Raw genomic sequence first — 19,543 nt, 5'->3', positions numbered from 1 at the left:
ATATGGTCATGAACTCCTTTCTGCTCTCTCTCCTCACCTTGTTGTCCTTCTTTCCTCCTCTGCACACATACCCTCACCTTGAGCAACAGTATTTTCTGTTTTATCACCTACATGTTTCTCTCTCTCCCTCCCATTATGTCTTGTGTTTCCTCTTAAAATGGCCGTAATGTAAAACTAAATTCTCTTAGTATTTATCATCCCAAGTGAATGGAGTACTTAGTTCCCCTTATTGATTTAGAGTCACAGATCATTTCACAGTAAACTGCTAGGAGGGACAAGGACCCGTCTTGTTCCTACACCCCTACCTTCCTGGTTAGTGCTTTACACCTGTGTGATTTCCAGATGAAAAGAGATGAGCATGCACTGGGGTCCATCAGAGCCTGTGATCAACAGACAGCCCATTTACCTGCTTTGTTGTTCTTCAAACTCTTTGCAACCCTGTGGACTATGGCCTGCCAGGCTCCTCTCTCCATGGGATTTCCCAGGCAAGAATGCTGGAGTGGGTTGCCATTTCCTTCTTCAGGGGATCTTCCCAACCCAGGGTTCAAACCCATGTCTCCTGCATTGGCAGGTGTATTCTTTACCACTGAGCCACCAGGGAAGCCCATTTACCTCCTTACTGCTATGTAAATTATTTCTGAAACAAAAAAGCAAATTTCTCTAAGACAATCCCAGAGAATTGCCTTGATTAATTTTTATCCCTCATCCTGTAGGCTTCCCTGTAATCTTCTGGTGATTAGATTTCATTAGCTACCTACACTTCCAAGTGACAAGGTTCTTGCACTTATTCCACAAATAGTCATTGTTATCCGCCCTGCCCTGTGTTATTTAGTGGAAAAGCAATGTTATTGTCACAAGGTCACACAGACACCTGTGTGAGAAAACTATGCACCTGTCTGAGAAGACTTACAATCAGAGAAGCAGCAGAGGGCACGCAGATCTCCTAGTTCTCATCTGCCTTCAGATGAGGAAAGTGTAGGTTGGGCAGAGTGAGCACACACAATGCAGAGGCTTCCAGGAGGCAGACACAGGCCCTGTTACCCTGCACGTATTTATAGAGAAATGAGACAAGAAACATCCAGTCCCTCACCACCATATGTGATATATGGGCCAGCAGCCTCGTATCACCTGGCAGCTTATTAAGAATTCAGAGTCTTGGGCTCACCCCAGACCTGCTGAATCAGACTCTAGGTGGTTTAAGGCTCATTAGAGTTTGTGAAGCTCTGATATGGGCAACTACATAGAAATGGGAGCATCCTGGATTAGGCCTAGTTATATTATGGGAACTTCCAATGCTCAGTTCTGATATCAGCCTGCTCTTCCTTTGAGCAAACTCAGACATGCTGAGACAGCTTGTTGCTAAGCTTCCAAAATGAAATGGGAAATGAGCTTTCAACACCATTCAGATTTGTCTCTCCTAAAGAGGCAGTCAGCAAAAACAAGACCAGGAGCTGACTGTGGCTCAGATCATGAACTCCTGATTGCCAAATTCAGACTTAAATTGAAGAAAATAGGGAAAACCACTAGACCATTATGACCTAAATCAAATCCCTTAGAATTATACAATACAAGTGACAAATAGATTCAAGGGATTAGATCTGATAGACAGAGTGCCTGAAGAACTGTGGGTGGAGGTTCATGACATTGTACGGGAGGCAGTGATCAAAACCATCCCCAAGAAAAAGAAATGCCAAAAGGCAAAATGGTTGTCTGAGGAGGCCTTACAAATAGCTAAGAAAAGAAGAGAAGTGAAAGGCAAAGGAGAAGAGGAGATATGCCCATTTGATGCAGAGTTCCAAAGAATAGCAAGGAGAGATAAGAAAGCCTTCCTCAGTGATCAGTGTAAAGAAATAGAGGAAAAAACAGAATGGGAAAGACTAGACATCTCTTCAAGAAAATTAGAGATACCAAGGGAACATTTTATGCAAAGATGTGCTCAATAAAGGACAGAAATGGTATGGGCCTAACAGAAGCAGAAGATATTAAGAGGTGGCAAGAATACACAGAAGAACTATACAAAAAAGAGCTTCATGACACAGATAACCACGATGGTGTGATCACTCATCTAGAGCCTGACATCCTGGAATGTGAAGTCAAGTGGGCCTTAGGAAGCATCACTATGAACAAAGCTAGTGGAGGTGATGGAATTCCAGTTGAGCTATTTCAGATCCTGAAAGATGATGCTGTTCAAGTTCTCCGCCCAAGATGCCAGCAAATTTGGAAAACTCAGCAGTGGCCACAGGACTGGAAAAGGTCAGTTTTCATTCCAATCCCAAAGAAAGACAATGCCAAAGAATGTTCAAGCTACTGCACAATTGCACTTATCTCACACGCTAGCAAAGTAATGCTCAAAATTCTCCAAGCCCGTCTTCAACTGTCCATGAACTGTGAACTTCCAGATGTTGAAGCTGGATTTTAGAAAAGGGAGAGGAACCAGAGATCAAATTGCCAACATCCACTGGATCATAGAAAAAGCAAGAGAATACTAGAAAAACATCTACTTCTGCTTTATTGACTACTCCAAAGCCTTTGACTGTGTAGATCACAACAAACTGTGGACACTTCTTCAGAGATGGGAATACCAGACTACCTGACCTGCCTCCTGAGAAACCTGTATGCAGGTCAAGAAGCAACAGTTAGAACTGGACATGGAACAACAGACTGGTTCCAAATAGGAAAAGGAGTACGTCAAGGCTGTATATTGTCACCCTGCTTATTTAATTTATATGCAGAGTACATCATAAGAAATGCCGGCTGGATGAAGCACAAGCTGGAATTAAGATTGCTGGGAGAAACATCAATAACCCCAAATATGCAGATAATACCACCCTTATGGCAGAAAGCGAAGAAGAACTAAAGAGCCCCTTGATGAAAGTGAAAGAGGAGAGTGAAAAAGCTGGCTTAAACTCAGAATTCAAAAAATGAAGATCATGACATCTGGTCCCATCACTTCATGGCAAATAGATGGGGAAACAATGGAAACAGTGAGACTTATTTTTCTGGGCTCCAAAATCACTGCAGATGGTGACTGCAGTCATGAAATTAAAAGACGCTTGCTCCTTGGAAGAAAAGCTATGACCAACCTAGAGAGCATATTAAAAAGCAGGGACATTACTTTGTCAACAAAAGTCCATCTAGTCAAAGCTATGGTTTTTCCAGTGGTCATGTATGGATGTGAGAGTTGGACTATGAAGAAAGCTGAGCAATGAAGAATTGATGCTTTTAAACTGTGGTGTTAGAGAAGACTCTTGAGAGTCCCTTGGACTGTAAGGAGATCAAAGCAGTCCATCCTAAAGGAAATCAGTCCTGAATATTCATTGCAAGGACTGATGCTGAAGCTGAAATTTCAATACTTTGGCCACCTGATGCGAAGAACAGACTCATTGGAAAAGACCCTGATATGGGAAAGATTGAAGGTGGGAGGAGAAGGGGACGACGGCAGAGGATGAGATGGTTGGACGGTTATCACCGACTCGATGAACATGAGTTTGGGCAAGCTCCAGGGGTTAGTGATGGACAGGGAAGCCTGGCATGCTGCAGTCCATGTGTCGCAGAGTCGGACATGACTGAACGACTGAACTGAAAGAGGCAAACAGACAACCCCTGATCTTCAAGAGCTTGGAGGCTTGTAGGCAAGACAGATGGAGTCCAGACATCTATAACTAGGGCCATAGTGGTACACTCAGAGAAGCAATGGGCCATGAAGGGTAGCACCTAACCTGTTCCTGTGGAAGAAGGACAGTTTCCTACAGAAGATATCAGCTAAGCTAATATCTTAAAGGCTGACCAGGAGCCAGTGGGGGAGAGGAGGAGATGAAGGGCCTTCTTCAGTGAAAAGCCCACTTGGGAGTTGAAAGTGAGACTGTTTTATTCTTTATTCATTTTCTCTAGGGTTGTGGAACTGTGAGATTACCTTAGTTCCTATCCGCGTTGCTGACTTCTTTCTTGCCTTCCCAAATGACTTGACAGATTTAGTGCCTCTTCTCTCCTTTCTTTCATCCTCAGTAACACTGTAAAGGCCAAAAGGACAGCTTATAGCCTAGCAATATAAACCCTGAAGAATCACACACACACATACTTTGGGTTAAGGAAATGTTTGGATGTGGTGTGAAAAGGGGTCCCTCGAAAAGCTTAGATGTCTAATTTTTGGAGTCACACTTAAGGAATGGGGCTTCCCACGTGGTGCCTATAGTAAAGAACTTGCCTGCCAATGCAGGCAGACATAAGAGACTCAGGTTCAGTCCCTGGGTTGGCAAGATCCCCTGGAGAAGGAAATGGCAACCTACTCCAGTAGTATTGCCTGGGGAATCCCATGGACAGAGGAGCCTGGTGGGATACGGTCCATAGAACCTAATGTTAGGGTTACGGTTAGGCACAGAGTCAGACATGACTGAAGCGACTTAGCAACATTCAAAGTAATTTATATTGGGAGCTCTAGCCCAGTGCTTCCCAAACTTTTGCACATCATGGTTCCCATGTAAAAATGATCACATCTGTAGGGAACACTGGGATAAGTGGACAGTGCTGTTTGTGATGGGGGATGGCGAGCCTCAGGGTTAGCGGATCCAGAATGTGAACTAAGGTTTTCAGACTTGATGTTATAAGCAGTGAACAGCCACTGAATAGAGCCACCCAGGTAACTAGGAGGATGAAAGAAATGGTGAATGCCTCTGGGAGGTTCTGGGAAAGTTGGCAAGATATTGTTGGCAAGAGTTGAAAGAATTAGGAAAACCAGGAGATAGTGCGATGATCCATTAGGAAGTTTTTTTTTTTAATATTCCAGGGGCCATTGATGAGACTCTGGGAAACTACAGTGGCAACAGAAATCTAGAAATAGGATTTTCCTTCTTTTGTCTTACTTACTCAAGGAATTCTTTCTACTGGAAAAGTTCAGCCTTAATACCTTTTGAGCAAAATCTCATCACCAAGAAAGATCCTAGTTTATTCAAATAAGGAAGAACAATAAAAAGTAAAGTCAGCAGACAGTTCAACCTGACCTATGGCTGTGCTTTATCATTTCAGGTATTTGAAGATATTAACCTTGATAAACAACCCAAAATCCAAGAATTACTTAATTGTACTGACACTGTTTTCACATACATTTTTATCTTGGAGATGGGTCTGAAATGGGTGGCCTTTGGATTTGGGAAGTATTTCACAAGTGCCTGGTGCTGGCTCGATTTCGTCATTGTGATTGTAAGTTTACCATCTCTGTGTCATGTGCCGGTGGGATTGAGGGGGGCTGGGTAGGGGTGGAGGAGGGGATCACATGGGAGCTGCTTCTCCCGTGTGCCTCATATGAGTGCCTCTGCAGAATATTTTTCTTCACATTTATCTATCAGCAGTCCAGCCTTTCCTTGGTCCCATTCCTCATATGCTGCATTTCATTTGCTCACCATCTCAACCCTTTCCATGATGGTACTCATTCACTTCTCTCCATAAGCAGTGCTTATGTCTGATGTACATCTAGAATAACTTTGCACATTCTCTACTTTTCCTTCTCCTTCCAACTTTTCATATCTTTTCAAGACTTCTCAAAGCAGGTTAGCAGCCAGCCTATTAGGCTGGTCTCCATGTTGATTGTCAAGCAACAAAGAGGATTATTCACATACATTTTTTTTTCCCCATTTAATCTGAACAACAGTGTTCCAAGTTAGGCAGACCTATGTATTGCCTACCACGTTACAGACAAGGAAATCTGAAGCTCAGAGGCTTAGCAGTTTGTTTCAGATGAGATTGGAATTCACACCTTGGTCTGTAGGATGCCAAGGCCAATAGCAGTAATAGTAGATAACATTTTTTGACTGCTTTCTCAGTACCAGGTACTCTGCCATATGCCTCTTATTCATTCTCTCTTTTAGTTATCACAGCGTTTCCATCTTGCAGTTATTATTTTTCCCAGATACATAGGAGTAAATTAAGTCATAGAAACATGTTCGAGGTGGCCCAGCTAGAAGATGGAGGTGAGACTCAAATCTAGTAAGCCTCCCTGCAAAGTATTTGATTTTAACATCTATATCCTTCCTACAATGACCTAATTAGTTGGACTTTGTCCCTGCTATTTAAGAAAGTAGATATGACAAATGCATAGCACATCACACTGGAGAGCGATAGTTTTGTTGGTGGGTACAAATGGGCCGTGTGGTTCAAGCATTTTAGAAAGTCGTCGGTGCCGTCAGAGCTCCAACACAAGCATTCTCATGAGCATCATGTGGGTCCCTGTCAGTTTCCAGAGTGCTAGACACTGTGCATCCGTTATCTTATTGACTATAGTGAAGGATGCATAAGACAATGGACAGATTTTTGGTATCTCTGATCTTGGACCTGTGGTTTACTGGCCTAAACTTAGGTGACTGATTCTTTTTTTATTTTTGATTGGAGGATAATTACTTTAAAATTTTGTGTTGGTTTCTGCCATACAACACTGCAAATCTGTCATAACTATATAACTATATATATGTGTATCCCCTTCCTCTTGAGCCTCCTCCCTCCCCTTTCCCCGCCATCCTGTCCTCGTAGGTCTTCAGAGAGTACCAGGCTGGGATACCTGTATTATACAGCGGCTTCCCGCTAGCTCTGTGTTTTACACGTGGTAGTGTGTATATGTCAGTGCTACTCTCTCAATTTATCCCATCCTCTCCTTCCCCTGCTGTGTCCACAAGTCTGTGTAGGAGACTGATTTTAAAGCTGTTTCTTTACTCCCTTTGTGTGTAACCTCAAGCAAAGTGCTTGAAGTTTTGACATCAATTTCCAAATGGATATAAATGAGAGTGGAGACTCTAAACTGCCCAAATTTGCCCAGATACAAAATGGAAAACATACAGCTAACAATAACTATTTAAAATATCAAAGCAGTAGTCAAGGGCCACACTTTCAAAAAGGACACCAGGTCCAGGTGGTTCTGAAAACAGGTTTTACCAAACTTACAAGGGGCAGTGCTATAGACCAAACGTTTGTGTCCCCTACCCAGCCCTGGAAATTTGCGTTGAACCCTAATCTCCAGTGTGTTGGAGATGGGGCCTTTGGGAGGCAGCTAGGACATAAGAGCATTGACTCCAGAGCCCTCATGGATAAGATTAGTGATCTTATAAGAGACCCCACAGTTTCCTCACTCCTTCTGTGAAGACGGGGTGAAGATGACTGCCTATGAATCAGGAAATAGGTCCTCAACCAGACACTGGCTCTGCCAGCATCTTAATCTTGGAATTTCCAGCCTTCAGACTGTAAGAAATTTCTGTTGTTTATATATCCAGGCTATGGTATGGTATTCTGATATAGCAGCCTGAACTAAGACAAGCAGTGCATCCCAACCTTACTCAAATTAAGACAAGGAACAGAAAAGGAGGGGAGGCTTGTAAATTTATTTAATGAGACAGACATAACTTTGATAACAAAATGAATGGAACAAAAATGAGTAGAGCAAGAGAAGATATAATCCTTTAACTATATAGCTTTATAAATCCCAGAGAAAGCACTAAGTGTGGTCCACTATTACTGTTACCAGCCTTAGCATTATACAGACCCAGTTCCATCTGAAACAAGATGCTGATCCACTGAGCTTCAGAGTTCATTGTCTGTAATGTGGTAGTGATGTTATGAGGTAGTGATGTTATGTGTGTGTGTGCTAAGTCAGTTTAGTCGCGTCTGACTCTTTGCAACCCTATGGACTGTAGCCTACCAGGCTCCTCTGTCCAGGAGTTTCTCCAGGCAAGAATACTGCGGTGGATTGCCATGTCATTCTCCAGGGGATCTTCCCGACAGGGATTGAACCCATGTCTCTTAAGTTTCCTGCATTGTCAGACAGGTTCTTTACCACTGGGACCATGTGGGACGCCCAGCAGTGATGTACACCGCTGCATAATTCAGAACATTATCGTGTGGATTAAATGAGTTACATGAGTAATCTTTTTATGTTGCTTATTACTCAAGACCAAATAAAATGATCTTTATAATTTTGGAATAGGAAAGTGCAAACACAACCACAAATATATATCAAAATATAAGACTTTATTTTTTTTGTTCAACAACACCATGATTATAAAAGACAGGCTAAACCCTCGAGACAGTATATACCACGTACATAACAGATAGTTGAGCTTACCGGGTGACTCAGTGGTAAAGAATCCACCTGCAATGCAGGAGACATAGGTTTGGTCTCTGGGTCAGAAACAGGTTTGGTGCCTGGAGGAAGGGCATGGCAACCCACTCCGGTATTCTTGCCTGGAGAATACCATGGACAGAGGAGCCTGGTGGGCTATGGTTCATAGGGTCTCAAAGAATCAGACATGACTGAAGTGACTGAGCACACATGCATGCATAACAGATAGTTATTATCCACTGTAAATAAATACCCCTACAGATCAACAAGAGAAAGACAACCCAGTGTGAGAAGGGGAGACGGATGTAGGCAGGCAATTCACAGAAGGATCTTGAGTTGCTAATAAATGTATGAAGAAATACACACTAGTTATATCACCAGTTAGCACAGAAGTGCATATTAAAATGAGACTACTTTTTACTTATAAGACAGACAAAAATTTTTAAGTTGGATAATATCTAACATGAGAAGGATTTAGGAAAATGGAATTTCTAATCACTGCTAACTGCTATACAAGACATTTGGGGAAAGTTTTGCACCATTAAGTTAAAATTACAAATGAACCCAATTTACAAATCCAGAAATACCACTTCTAGGTATACGTTTAAGGAAAACTCGTGTGTATGTACCCAGGGAAAATGCACATCTGTCCAGTTTGCTATTGTTTATAGTAGCAAAGAAATGGAAACAACTTAGGTATTCACCAAGGGGGGATGAGTTAATAAAATATAAATATATGCTGTAATACTCCATAACAGTTAAAAGGAGAAATCCATAAGAATGTATATGAACATCATAGGAATCTCAAAAGCATAGTACAGGGAGATTACTGTAAATTAGGTAAGAATAAAATAAAACTAGTGAAAACTTCCCACCTGGAAGAATGCCGTAGAGTGGAAAAGAACAGGGATGTATTCTTGTCAGCGTTTCTCATGGATGTTTCAGTTAGGGGTGAGGTTCCAGGTGAAAGGTGTACAATATCCCTCCAGGAACATCTTCTCCATTTACAGTAACAGTCATTTAGTAAAGCCAGAACTGCTAAGCTTTACAACCCTTTTCCCTCTGGTTAGGAACAAGGTCAACAGTCTATGGGGTCGCTAGGGTCAGACACAACTTAGCGACTGAACCACCACCATAGGAACAAGGTAGGCGTATTTGTGCAAAAGCTGATTAAGTAACTCTCCCAACAGGCGATGCTGTCACAAGCAGAAGGACAGAACAGCTTATTTGAAAAAACCATTATAAATAAGCACATTTTGAATTGATGGTGATTTTTTAAAGTTGATTATGAATTTAAGAATCTGGTTACTCTGCCATATTCATCCAATTTCTCTTAATCTGCAAATGTGTTACTACTGCAATGAGATTGGCTGCTGCTGCTGCTGCTAAGTCGCTTCAGTCGTGTCCGACCCTGTGCGACCCCATAGACGGCAGCCCACCAGGCTCCCCCGTCCCTGGGATTCTCCAGGCAAGAACACTGGAGTGGGTTGCCATTTCCTTCTCCATGAGATTGGCCAGTGGGAGGTGTTTTTAGACACCAGTGAACTTTGCCAGCAGCTAAGTCGGGAGTATCAATAATTCACTTCCTGTCCTGCTGAGCACTCTCCATCTAAGTTGAGCTTCTGAAGGCTCTGCATAATCAATAAGAATGGCTGAAAATCTGCAAATAGTACTCTTCAACTTAAGTTCAGCATGTTTATTGAGCTTTAAAAAAAAATTTATTATTTATTTGGCTATGCCAGGTCTTAGTTGTGGCAGTGGGATCTAGTTCCTGGGCAGGGATTGAACCCATACCCACTGTGTTGGGAGCAGAGTCTTAACCACTGGACCACTAGGGAAGTCCCTGTTTGTTGAGTTTTAATTTAGTGTTTACAGAGTTTTCCAATCCTCTGTCCTATCCCGCTGTAAAGAAGCATGTTAGGAGAGAAAATTGGATTTAATTCTCCAAAAAGGAGCTGTTTGAATGAGGGACCATATTAGCCAAGAGGAATTCATTCATTCTTTCTTTTTAGAATTATTTCTTTGTAACTTTTTATTTTGATATTTCAAGCTTATAGAAAAGTTGCAAGGGTTGCAAAAGAATCCCTTATACTCTTTCCCCAGATTCATCCATTATTAATATTTAAGCCCATCTGCCATATCAGTTTTTCCTGTATTTTTCCCCTAAACTGCTTGAGATTAAGTTGTAGGGATCACACTACATTAGCCCTCAATATTTCAGGGTGTACTTCCAAAGAACAAGTGTATTATCTCACACAGTCACAAAACAGTTATCAAGGTTAGGAAATTTAACATGATCCAACACTAAAACCCACATCCATTTTCAAATGTTCTCAGTTGTCACAAGGTCCTTTATGGCTAATTTACCCGACCTACCTACCACCACCTTTCCCCCTACCGCAATCTAGGATCACACTCAGGATCCCACATGACACATCATTGTCATGTCTCTCTGGTTTCCTTCAATTCACAACAGTTTCTCAGCTTTTCTTTGTCTTTCATTAAACAAATCATGTAAATGCACTGTTCTCACCCATATGGGCTGGAGCTTTGCCAGGCAAGGAGAAAAATAGCCTGTAACCTGCCCTCCCCTTCCAGCTGGGTCTGGTTGGTTTCTGTGTCTGGATAATCCGCCGTGGGCATGCATTTGCCTCTCAGAAAGATGGCTCTTAACACCCACTGGGTTCTCTGGGCACCAAGTTGGATACACCAGCCGTAGCTTCTTTCCCATCAGGTCTCTGTGACCAGTCTCATCGACTCAAAGGGCTTGAAGTCCTTCCGGATTCTTCGAGCACTGAGGCCCCTGCGAGCCCTGTCCCAGTTTGAAGGGATGAAGGTACGTTCTTTAGGTGGAATGGAGGAAAGTCAGCTAGCAGGGAAAGGTAGAGAAGCCAACTGCTCTTCTTGGGCTGGACATCCCTTAAATTGTCAAACTTTTCCTGGACTCCTTGACCCATCTAACCCACTGCTTAGAATTTCAGAGGTAGAGAAAAGTCTAAGATATAGTCTTCACCTAAAAGCACTTCTGTGACAGTCGAGCTGGGCTCTGGCTTCCCTTCAGTCCTAGGGCAGGTGTCTCAAACACCATCATCAGAAGACACTTCTCAACTGATCCTGTAGCAACCGAAAGGACCCCTAGTGTATGGAGCTGAGAGCAGGGCTTGCCATAGGTTTGGGGTTCAGAGTTGGAATGTAAAGATGAGGTTTCAAGAAATGCAGCCCTACACATCAGACCCATCCCGGGAAGATTAAGAGCTTGGTGAGTCTCACACACCTATTATGTTTTTCTTCTGCTTTGTTTCCTTAAGGTGGTAGTTTATGCTCTTGTAGGTGCCATACCTGCTATTCTGAATGTTTTGCTTGTCTGCCTCATTTTCTGGCTCATATTTTGTATCCTGGGAGTAAGTCTGTTTTCTGGAAGATTTGGAAGATGTGTTAATGCAACAGATGTAAAATCAGTTATAGATTATAACATTGTTGCAAACCGGAATCAATGTGAAAGTGGAGATTTCCTCTGGCACACCCCGCACGTCAACTTTGACAATGTGTTAATGGCCTACCTTGCGCTACTGCAAGTGGTGAGTGCTGTTGGTTTGTTTTTCACTCTGGGGAAAGAACCCTCAAAAGAATCATAAGTCACTTCTCAGCTAATAAAAATATAATGACCCCGCTGAAATAATAGAAGCAGACCCCAATTTCCTCACGGGAGCTAACGCCCTCTGGAATTGTTCCCCACTGAGCATCGCCAACTTTATTGTCTACTGAGCTTCAACCTCCAAGACCCTGTAAGGGTTTGGACCTCACACTCTGTCCTGTGGTGCCTTGTTCTCCTTAGCTCCAGCCAGAGAGACATGGAGCCTCAGATGCCAGGCCACACCTGTAGTAACAGTTCCCTGTGGGAGCAGTCCCATGTCAAACTGTGGTTGCAAGGTCTTGGACAGATAGAGCAAATAGATGTGGCATCAGGAAAGAGCCTTAATCAGGTTCTTTGCATTAGCTGGTCCATAACTTCTCTAGGAATTTTTAAGGCAGAAATTTCTCTTGTTTTTTAAACTTTTTATCTTGTGAAAATGAAGAAAAAATAATACAAAACACATGCCCATGAGCTTTTTTTCAGCTGTTCCTTTATGTAGACATTCTGTCCAGGAAGGGTGGACCATCATCATCTTATATACATCTGCCCTCTGGACTTGCTGGCTTTTGTACGTTGATGACAAGTCTATAATGGTGTTCATGTTTCTCTTCTTTCATTGCAGGCAACATTTAAGGGCTGGATGGATATTATGTATGCAGCTGTTGATTCCACAGAGGTGAGCTTGTGTTCTACCATGTTGTAGAGTGCTAGGATCAAATCAGGAGAATCATGACTACATGGCCAGCCCAGAACTTCCCTCATCATTGTTCCAGTGGCCAGGGTTCTCTGCCTTTTTACATTAAGACAAACCCTATGAAACAGGGATTACAAGGGTTCTTATTCATCTTCCTGTGAGTATTACATCCTAGCGTGCTCACAGCTCTGATGTTCTCTGTCTGTTTCTCTTTCTGACAATTCCCTGGGTACAAGTGAGGTGAGCTTTTTTCTGTTCCTCTATCTGAACCTCTCTTTGCAAGATTATCAGCTTGCTGCATAGTCTTATGTTAAATTGTCAGTTAAATTGACTGAATATGAATTCTTTCTTTCCATTATATTGTTTCCAGACTAATGCCTACCCTTAATTCAAACGAGTAGATGCCTGAAGCCAAGTGGGACTAAGGTTAGATACTCTTCAAGGCAAAAGAGGAAAATAATTGTTTCAAATATTTATGTCCAATACAGTGGTTTCTATGGCAGGTGTTCAATAACAAATATCATAAGTACTTTAAGCAGATGACAGAGCTATCAACACTCATCTCTATCTTTGAATATGACTAGAGAAAAGAAAAGAGAGATGCTCCTACCCCTATCCCCAAAATGAATAAAACCAGAGCCTTGTGAAGAACTTGGACAGAAGGGATCTTGGATGCTTTTGGTCATGCCTCAAGCTAGGCCAGCTTGGTTGTAGTCCATTTTTGTCCATTCCAGAGCTTGAGCATTCATTCATACACTCATTCAATGTGTGTGGAGAACCTCGTGTCACAAGCTATGCCGGGCACTAGGAATTCAAGAGTGACAGAACACAAGCACAGACTAGATACAATAGTGTAGTGGGCTCCGTAGGAACGATGGAGCTATTCAACAAGGTTTGGTAGTTAGGCTCCTTTGCGTGAAATGAACATGTCCCTTCTCTGGTGGCCATCTTCAATTTGGCCCCCTCTAGTTATGTGTCTATACGGACATCCTAGAGACGTTTTCAAAGGACGCACACAATCGTGCTACTCCCCTGTCTCACAGCCCTTCAGTGATTCTCCATTGCTGCAAAGAGAAGTCCTAATGTCCCACCACACCCTCTCCCCACTGTGTGGGGGAGCTGCGCTGGGGGAAACTGAAGGAGGGCAAAGGGGCTCCCTGCAGGGCCATGGCTCACTGGAGGAGGCTATGTGGTTAATGGTGCTGCTACCAAGCAGTTAAGATGGCTCATATTTTTCTCCAGTAACTGTTTTCTTCTTTCATTAAAACAATCCCTAACAGGAAGGACAACAGCCACGGTTTGAGGCACGTTCTTGCATGTACCTTTACTTCGTAGTTTTTATCATCTTTGGCTCATTCTTCACTCTGAATCTCTTTACTGGTGTTATTATTGACAACTTCAACCAACAGCAGAAAAAGATAAGTATGGGGATTGTCCTGATTTGGTGTTTTTACCTCCTCATTTCTCCAAAGAGCTTGAATGGAGCATAAATCAGTTCTAGATTGTTGTGCAAAGTAGCCTTTATCATCTGCATGAGAATGAAGAGGGAGCCTCTTAGAGAAGAGTCTTGAGGATATGGCTGAAAAGGGACTGCATCAGCTGGGTTTTATTAGTCATTGTTTTTATTCTTCAGTCTACCCTCTTAAACAAAGGACATTGTTGAACTCTAATAGAAAACCAAATATCAGGATTAGTATGTATGTCAAATTTTAGTAACCTTGCAAGTGTATTCAGGATAAAAAGAGTACAGTCCCTGACTTAGGATAGTTCAATTTACCTGATTTTTCAGCTTTCCGATGATGCAGAAGTGATACACATTGAGTAGAGACGTTGCTACAGGTTTTGAACTGTGATCTTTTCCTGCGCTAGAGGTATGCGGTACAATACTTTCCTGACACTGAGCAGCAGAGCCACAGCTCCCGACCCTCCGCGCGCTCACTGAGGATAAATAGTGGACATGTACTCACAGCAATCTGTACCCATACAACCGTTCTGCTTTTCACTTTCAATCCAGTATTTGATAAACTAAATGAGATTTCGACACTATATTTTCAAATAGGGTTTGTGTTACATGATTTTGCCCAACTGTAATCTAATTTCTGGGCTTCCCTGATAGCTTGCAATGCGGGAGACCCTGATTCGATTCCTGGGTTGGTAAGCTCTCCTGGAGAAGGGATGGGCTACCCCCTCCAGGATTCTTGGGCTTCCCTTGTGGCTCAGCTGGTAAAGAATCCACCTGTAAAGTGGGAGACCTGGGTTCAATCCCTGGATTGGGAAGATTCCCTGGAGAAGGGAAAGGCTACCCACCTCAGTATTCTGGCCTGGAGAATTCCAAGGACTGTATAGTATATGGGGTCACAAAGAGTCAGACATGACTGAGCAACTTTCACACACACATGAAAGCTAATTTCTAAGTGTTCTGAGCATGTTTAAGGTAGGCAAGGCTAAGCTGTGATGTTCATCAGGTTAAGTGTATTAAATTCAAGTTACATACAATATTTTCAACTTACCATGAGTTTATCAGATGTAAAACCATTGTAAGTGCAGGAAAAATCTGTAAACTCTCCTCTTTCTGTAAACTTGCATCCCGCCTCTCAACACTCAAGTCTCAGCAGATTTACTGAACTTACTTGGAAAGAAGATGGTGCAGAAGAGACAGGTTTTTTCCCCCACTGTGTGTTGTGACAAACATATATTTGTTTTTCTGATTCAATAATCTATTGGAGCATTGTTGTAAATGTGGAAAAAAGAGTAAGATAAAAGGAAAATTTAAATCACCCATAAGGTGATCACCAAATGATAACTATTTTAGATTAAGTCTCATCATTTTGGTACCAGCTTTTCCAGTTACTACTAAATAATACTAAATGTTTCTTTTACACTGTTGAGATTATATAATATTTTTAACTGTCCTCTTCATTAGTTATGAGTTCATGTCATGAGATCATCTTTACTATAAGAATTTTCATGGATGAATTACATCCCATATTATGGATAGATCATAATTTGTTCCAACCATTCCCCCCACTCTCCCTTTTAAGGACATTTAGGTCATTTCCAAATTTCTTGCTCTTCTAAAATAATCATAAACATTCTTGAAAGTCTCTCTGTATATCTCTGATTATTTACTCAGGATAAGTTCCTAGAATTTAAGGCATTGAAGATAGATTGTCAAATTACCTTTCAGAAATGCTATGCTGGGTGCCCTCCTTTTGCAAGACATGAAGATGCCTGTTTATTCTGTTCTCATCATTCTGACTTTTGTAATTTTAAATCATTTTTTCCAGCTTGATGGGTAGAAGTGTTATCTCACAGTTTTACATTCATTCATTTGACCATTTCTGAAGTTATACACTTTTTCACAGGTTGATGGCCATAACTGTTTCTTCCTTGAGTTTTCTGTTTATATAGTCTTTGTCACTTCTTAAAATTGATATTATCATTTTTTCTTATGGTTTTATATAGTATGTCCAATTTGGCTTACCTCTTACACTTTTGTAATGACATCTTTAATTTTTAGACACTTAGCATATGTATGAAGTCAAGCTTTCAATCTTGTCCTTTTACCCTCTTTTCTTGAATTTATACACTGAAGGCATTTCTCAATCCTAAAATCAGGTGGCTAAATATTCACCTTTGATTTTTTCCTTGTTTTGCGACCCTTCTTTGTTTTTCTGTTGAGCTTTTCTTAATCCGTCTAAAATGCATCCTGATAGTGCTGAGCTTCCTTAGTGTCTGCTGGGAGAGTCATTCACAGTCCCAGGCAACTGCATAGCTGCTGTTACTCAGGAGTGTACTATGTGGAGTCACCTCTGTAACACGCAGCTTGATTGCACTCAACACCTACAATCTGAATGTCAGGCCTTGCGATTTTAGATTTAAGCTTGCATTTGAAATCACTGTTTTGATCAGTCCATAGCATTTTTGTCCTATTTTGTTTTACTTTTTATTACAGAAAACTTCAAACACTCACAAGAATATGGTAAAATGAAGCTAAAATACCCATCACCCAGCACAACATTTATTGATTTAAGAACATCCTTATACCTTCAATGTCTTTCCCCACTGGATCCTTCCACTGAATTTTTTTTTATAGAGCATCACATACATCATATTATTTCATCCACCAATTTTTCAGAACATACCTCTTTTTTTTTTTTTTTTGTCATACATTGATATGAATCAGCCATAGATTTACACATATTCCCCATCCCAATCCCCCTCCCACCTCCCTCTCCACCCGATTCCTCTGGGTCTTCCCAGTGCACCAGGCCTGAGCACTTGTCTCATGCATCCCACCTGGGCTGGTGATCTGTTTCACCATAGATAGTATACATGCTGTTCTTTTGAAATATCCCACCCTCACATTCTCCCACAGAGTTCAAAAGTCTGTTCTGTATTTCTGTGTCTCTTTTTCTGTTTTGCATATAGGGTTATCGTTACCATCTTTCTAAATTCCATATATATGTGTTAGTATGCTGTAATGTTCTTTATCTTTCTGGCTTACTTCACTCTGTATAATGGGCTCCAGTTTCATCCATCTCATTAGGACTGATTCAAATGAATTCTTTTTAATGGCTGAGTAATATTCCATGGTGTATATGTACCACAGCTTCCTTATCCATTCATCTGCTGATGGGCATCTAGGTTGCTTCCATGTCCTGGCTATTATAAACAGTGCTGCGATGAACATTGGGGTGCACGTGTCTCTTTCAGATCTGGTTTCCTCAGTGTGTATGCCCAGAAGTGGGATTGCTGGGTCATATGGCAGTTCTATTTCCAGTTTTTTAAGAAATCTCCACACTGTTCTCCATAGCGGCTGTACTAGTTTGCATTCCCACCAACAGTGTAAGAGGGTTCCCTTTTCTCCACACCCTCTCCAGCATTTATTGCTTGTAGACTTTTGGATAGCAGCCATCCTGACTGGCGTGTAATGGTACCTCATTGTGGTTTTGATTTGCATTTCTCTGATAATGAGTGATGTTGAGCATCTTTTCATGTGTTAGCCATCTGTATGTCTTCTTTGGAGAAATGTCTGTTTAGTTCTTTGGCCCATTTTTTGATTGGGTCATTTATTTTTCTGGAATTGAGCTGCAGGAGTTGCTTGTATATTTTTGAGATTAATCCTTTGTCTGTTTCTTCATTTGCTATTATTTTCTCCCAATCTGAGGGCTGTCTTTTCACCTTACTTATAGTTTCCTTTGTAGTGCAAAAGCTTTTAAGTTTCATTAGGTCCCATTTGTTTAGTTTTGCTTTTATTTCCAATATTCTGGGAGGTGGGTCATAGAGGATCCTGCTGTGATTTATGTCTGAGAGTGTTTTGCCTATGTTCTCCTCTAGGAGTTTTATAGTTTCTGGTCTTACATTTAGATCTTTAATCCATTTTGAGTTTATTTTTGTGTATGGTGTTAGAAAGTGTTCTAGTTTCATTCTTTTACAAGTGGTTGACCAGTTATCCCAGCACCACTTGTTAAAGAGGTTGTCTTTTTTCCATTGTATATCCTTGCCTCCTTTGTCAAAGATAAGGTGTCCATAGGTCCGTGGATTTATCTCTGGGCTTTCTATTCTGTTCCATTGATCTATATTTCTGTCTTTGTGCCAGTACCATACTGTCTTGATGACTGTGGCTTTGTAGTAGAGTCTGAAGTCAGGCAGGTTGATTCCTCCAGTTCCATTCTTCTTTCTCAAGATTACTTTGGTTATTCGAGGTTTTTTGTATTTCCATACAAATTGTGAAATTCTTTGGTCTAGTTCTGTGAAAAATACCGTTGGTAACTTGATAGGGATTGCATTGAATCTATAGATTGCTTTGGGTAGAATAGCCATTTTGACAATATTGATTCTTCCAATCCATGAACACGGTATGTTTCTCCATCTGTTTGTGTCCTCTTTGATTTCTTTCATCAGTGTTTTATAGTTTTCTATGTATAGGTCTTTTGTTTCTTTAGGTAGATATACTCCTAAGTATTTTATTCTTTTTGTTGCAATGGTGAATGGTATTGTTTCTTTAATTTCTCTTTCTGTTTTTTCATTGTTAGTATAAAGGAATGCAAGGGATTTCTGTGTGTTAATTTTATATCCTGCAACTTTACTATATTCATTGATTAGCTCTAGTAATTTTCTGGTAGAGTCTTTAGGGTTTTCTATGTAGAGGATCATGTCATCTGCAAACAGTGAGAGTTTCACTTCTTCTTTTCCTATCTGGATTCCTTTTACTTCTTTTTCTGCTCTGATTGCTGTGGCCAAAACTTCCAACACTATGTTGAATAGTAGTGGTGAGAGTGGGCACCCTTGTCTTGTTCCTGATTTCAGGGGAAACGCTTTCAATTTTTCACCATTGAGGGTGATACTTGCTGTGGGTTTGTCATATATAGCTTTTATTATGTTGAGGTATGTTCCTTCTATTCCTGCTTTTTGGAGAGTTTTAATCATAAATGAGTGTTGAATTTTGTCAAAGGCTTTCTCTGCATCTATTGAGATAATCATATGGTTTTTATCTTTCAATTTGTTAATGTGGTGTATTACATTGATTGATTTGCAGATATTAAAGAATCCTTGCATTCCTGGGATAAAGCCCACTTGGTCATGGTGTATGATTTTTTTAATATGTTGTTGGATTCTGTTTGCTAGAATTTTGTTAAGGATTTTTGCATCTATGTTCATCAGTGATATTGGCCTGTAGTTTTCTTTTTTTGTGGCATCTTTGTCTGGTTTTGGAATTAGGGTGATGGTGGCCTCATAGAATGAGTTTGGAAGCTTACCTTCATCTGCAATTTTCTGGAAGAGTTTGAGTAAGATAGGTGTTAGCTCCTCTCTAAATTTTTGGTAGAATTCAGCTGTGAAGCCATCTGGTCCTGGGCTTTTGTTTGCTGGAAGATTTTTGATGACAGTTTCGATTTCCTTGCTTGTGATGGGTCTGTTAAGATCTTCTATTTCTTCCTGGTTCAGTTTTGGAAAGTTATACTTTTCTAAGAATTTGTCCATTTCATCCAAGTTGTCCATTTTATTGGCATAGAGCTGCTGGTAGTAGTCTCTTATGATCCTTTGTAGTTCAGTGTTGTCTGTTGTGATCTCTCCATTTTCATTTCTAATTTTGTTAATTTGGTTTTTCTCTCTT

General features: G+C 41.0%; 1 protein-coding gene across 1 annotated transcript in view; it reads left to right on the top strand.

Moving 5' to 3' along the window:
• The window catches only part of SCN11A (sodium voltage-gated channel alpha subunit 11), a 139,532-nt gene that overhangs the window by 97,398 nt on the left and 22,591 nt on the right, over positions 1 to 19,543 (top strand). Inside the window, exons 22-26 of the mRNA XM_043885574.1 lie at positions 5,023 to 5,196; positions 10,833 to 10,934; positions 11,407 to 11,676; positions 12,355 to 12,408; positions 13,707 to 13,844. Of these exons, the coding sequence (XP_043741509.1) occupies positions 5,023 to 5,196; positions 10,833 to 10,934; positions 11,407 to 11,676; positions 12,355 to 12,408; positions 13,707 to 13,844 (738 nt within the window). The remainder of the gene's footprint in view (positions 1 to 5,022; positions 5,197 to 10,832; positions 10,935 to 11,406; positions 11,677 to 12,354; positions 12,409 to 13,706; positions 13,845 to 19,543) is intronic.

The sequence above is a fragment of the Cervus elaphus genome, chromosome 24 (assembly GCF_910594005.1).
Source record: "Cervus elaphus chromosome 24, mCerEla1.1, whole genome shotgun sequence".
Lineage (NCBI taxonomy): Eukaryota > Metazoa > Chordata > Mammalia > Artiodactyla > Cervidae > Cervus > Cervus elaphus.
The sequence above is the reverse complement of the archived record's forward strand: the minus strand, read 5'-3'. Positions and strand labels throughout refer to the sequence as shown.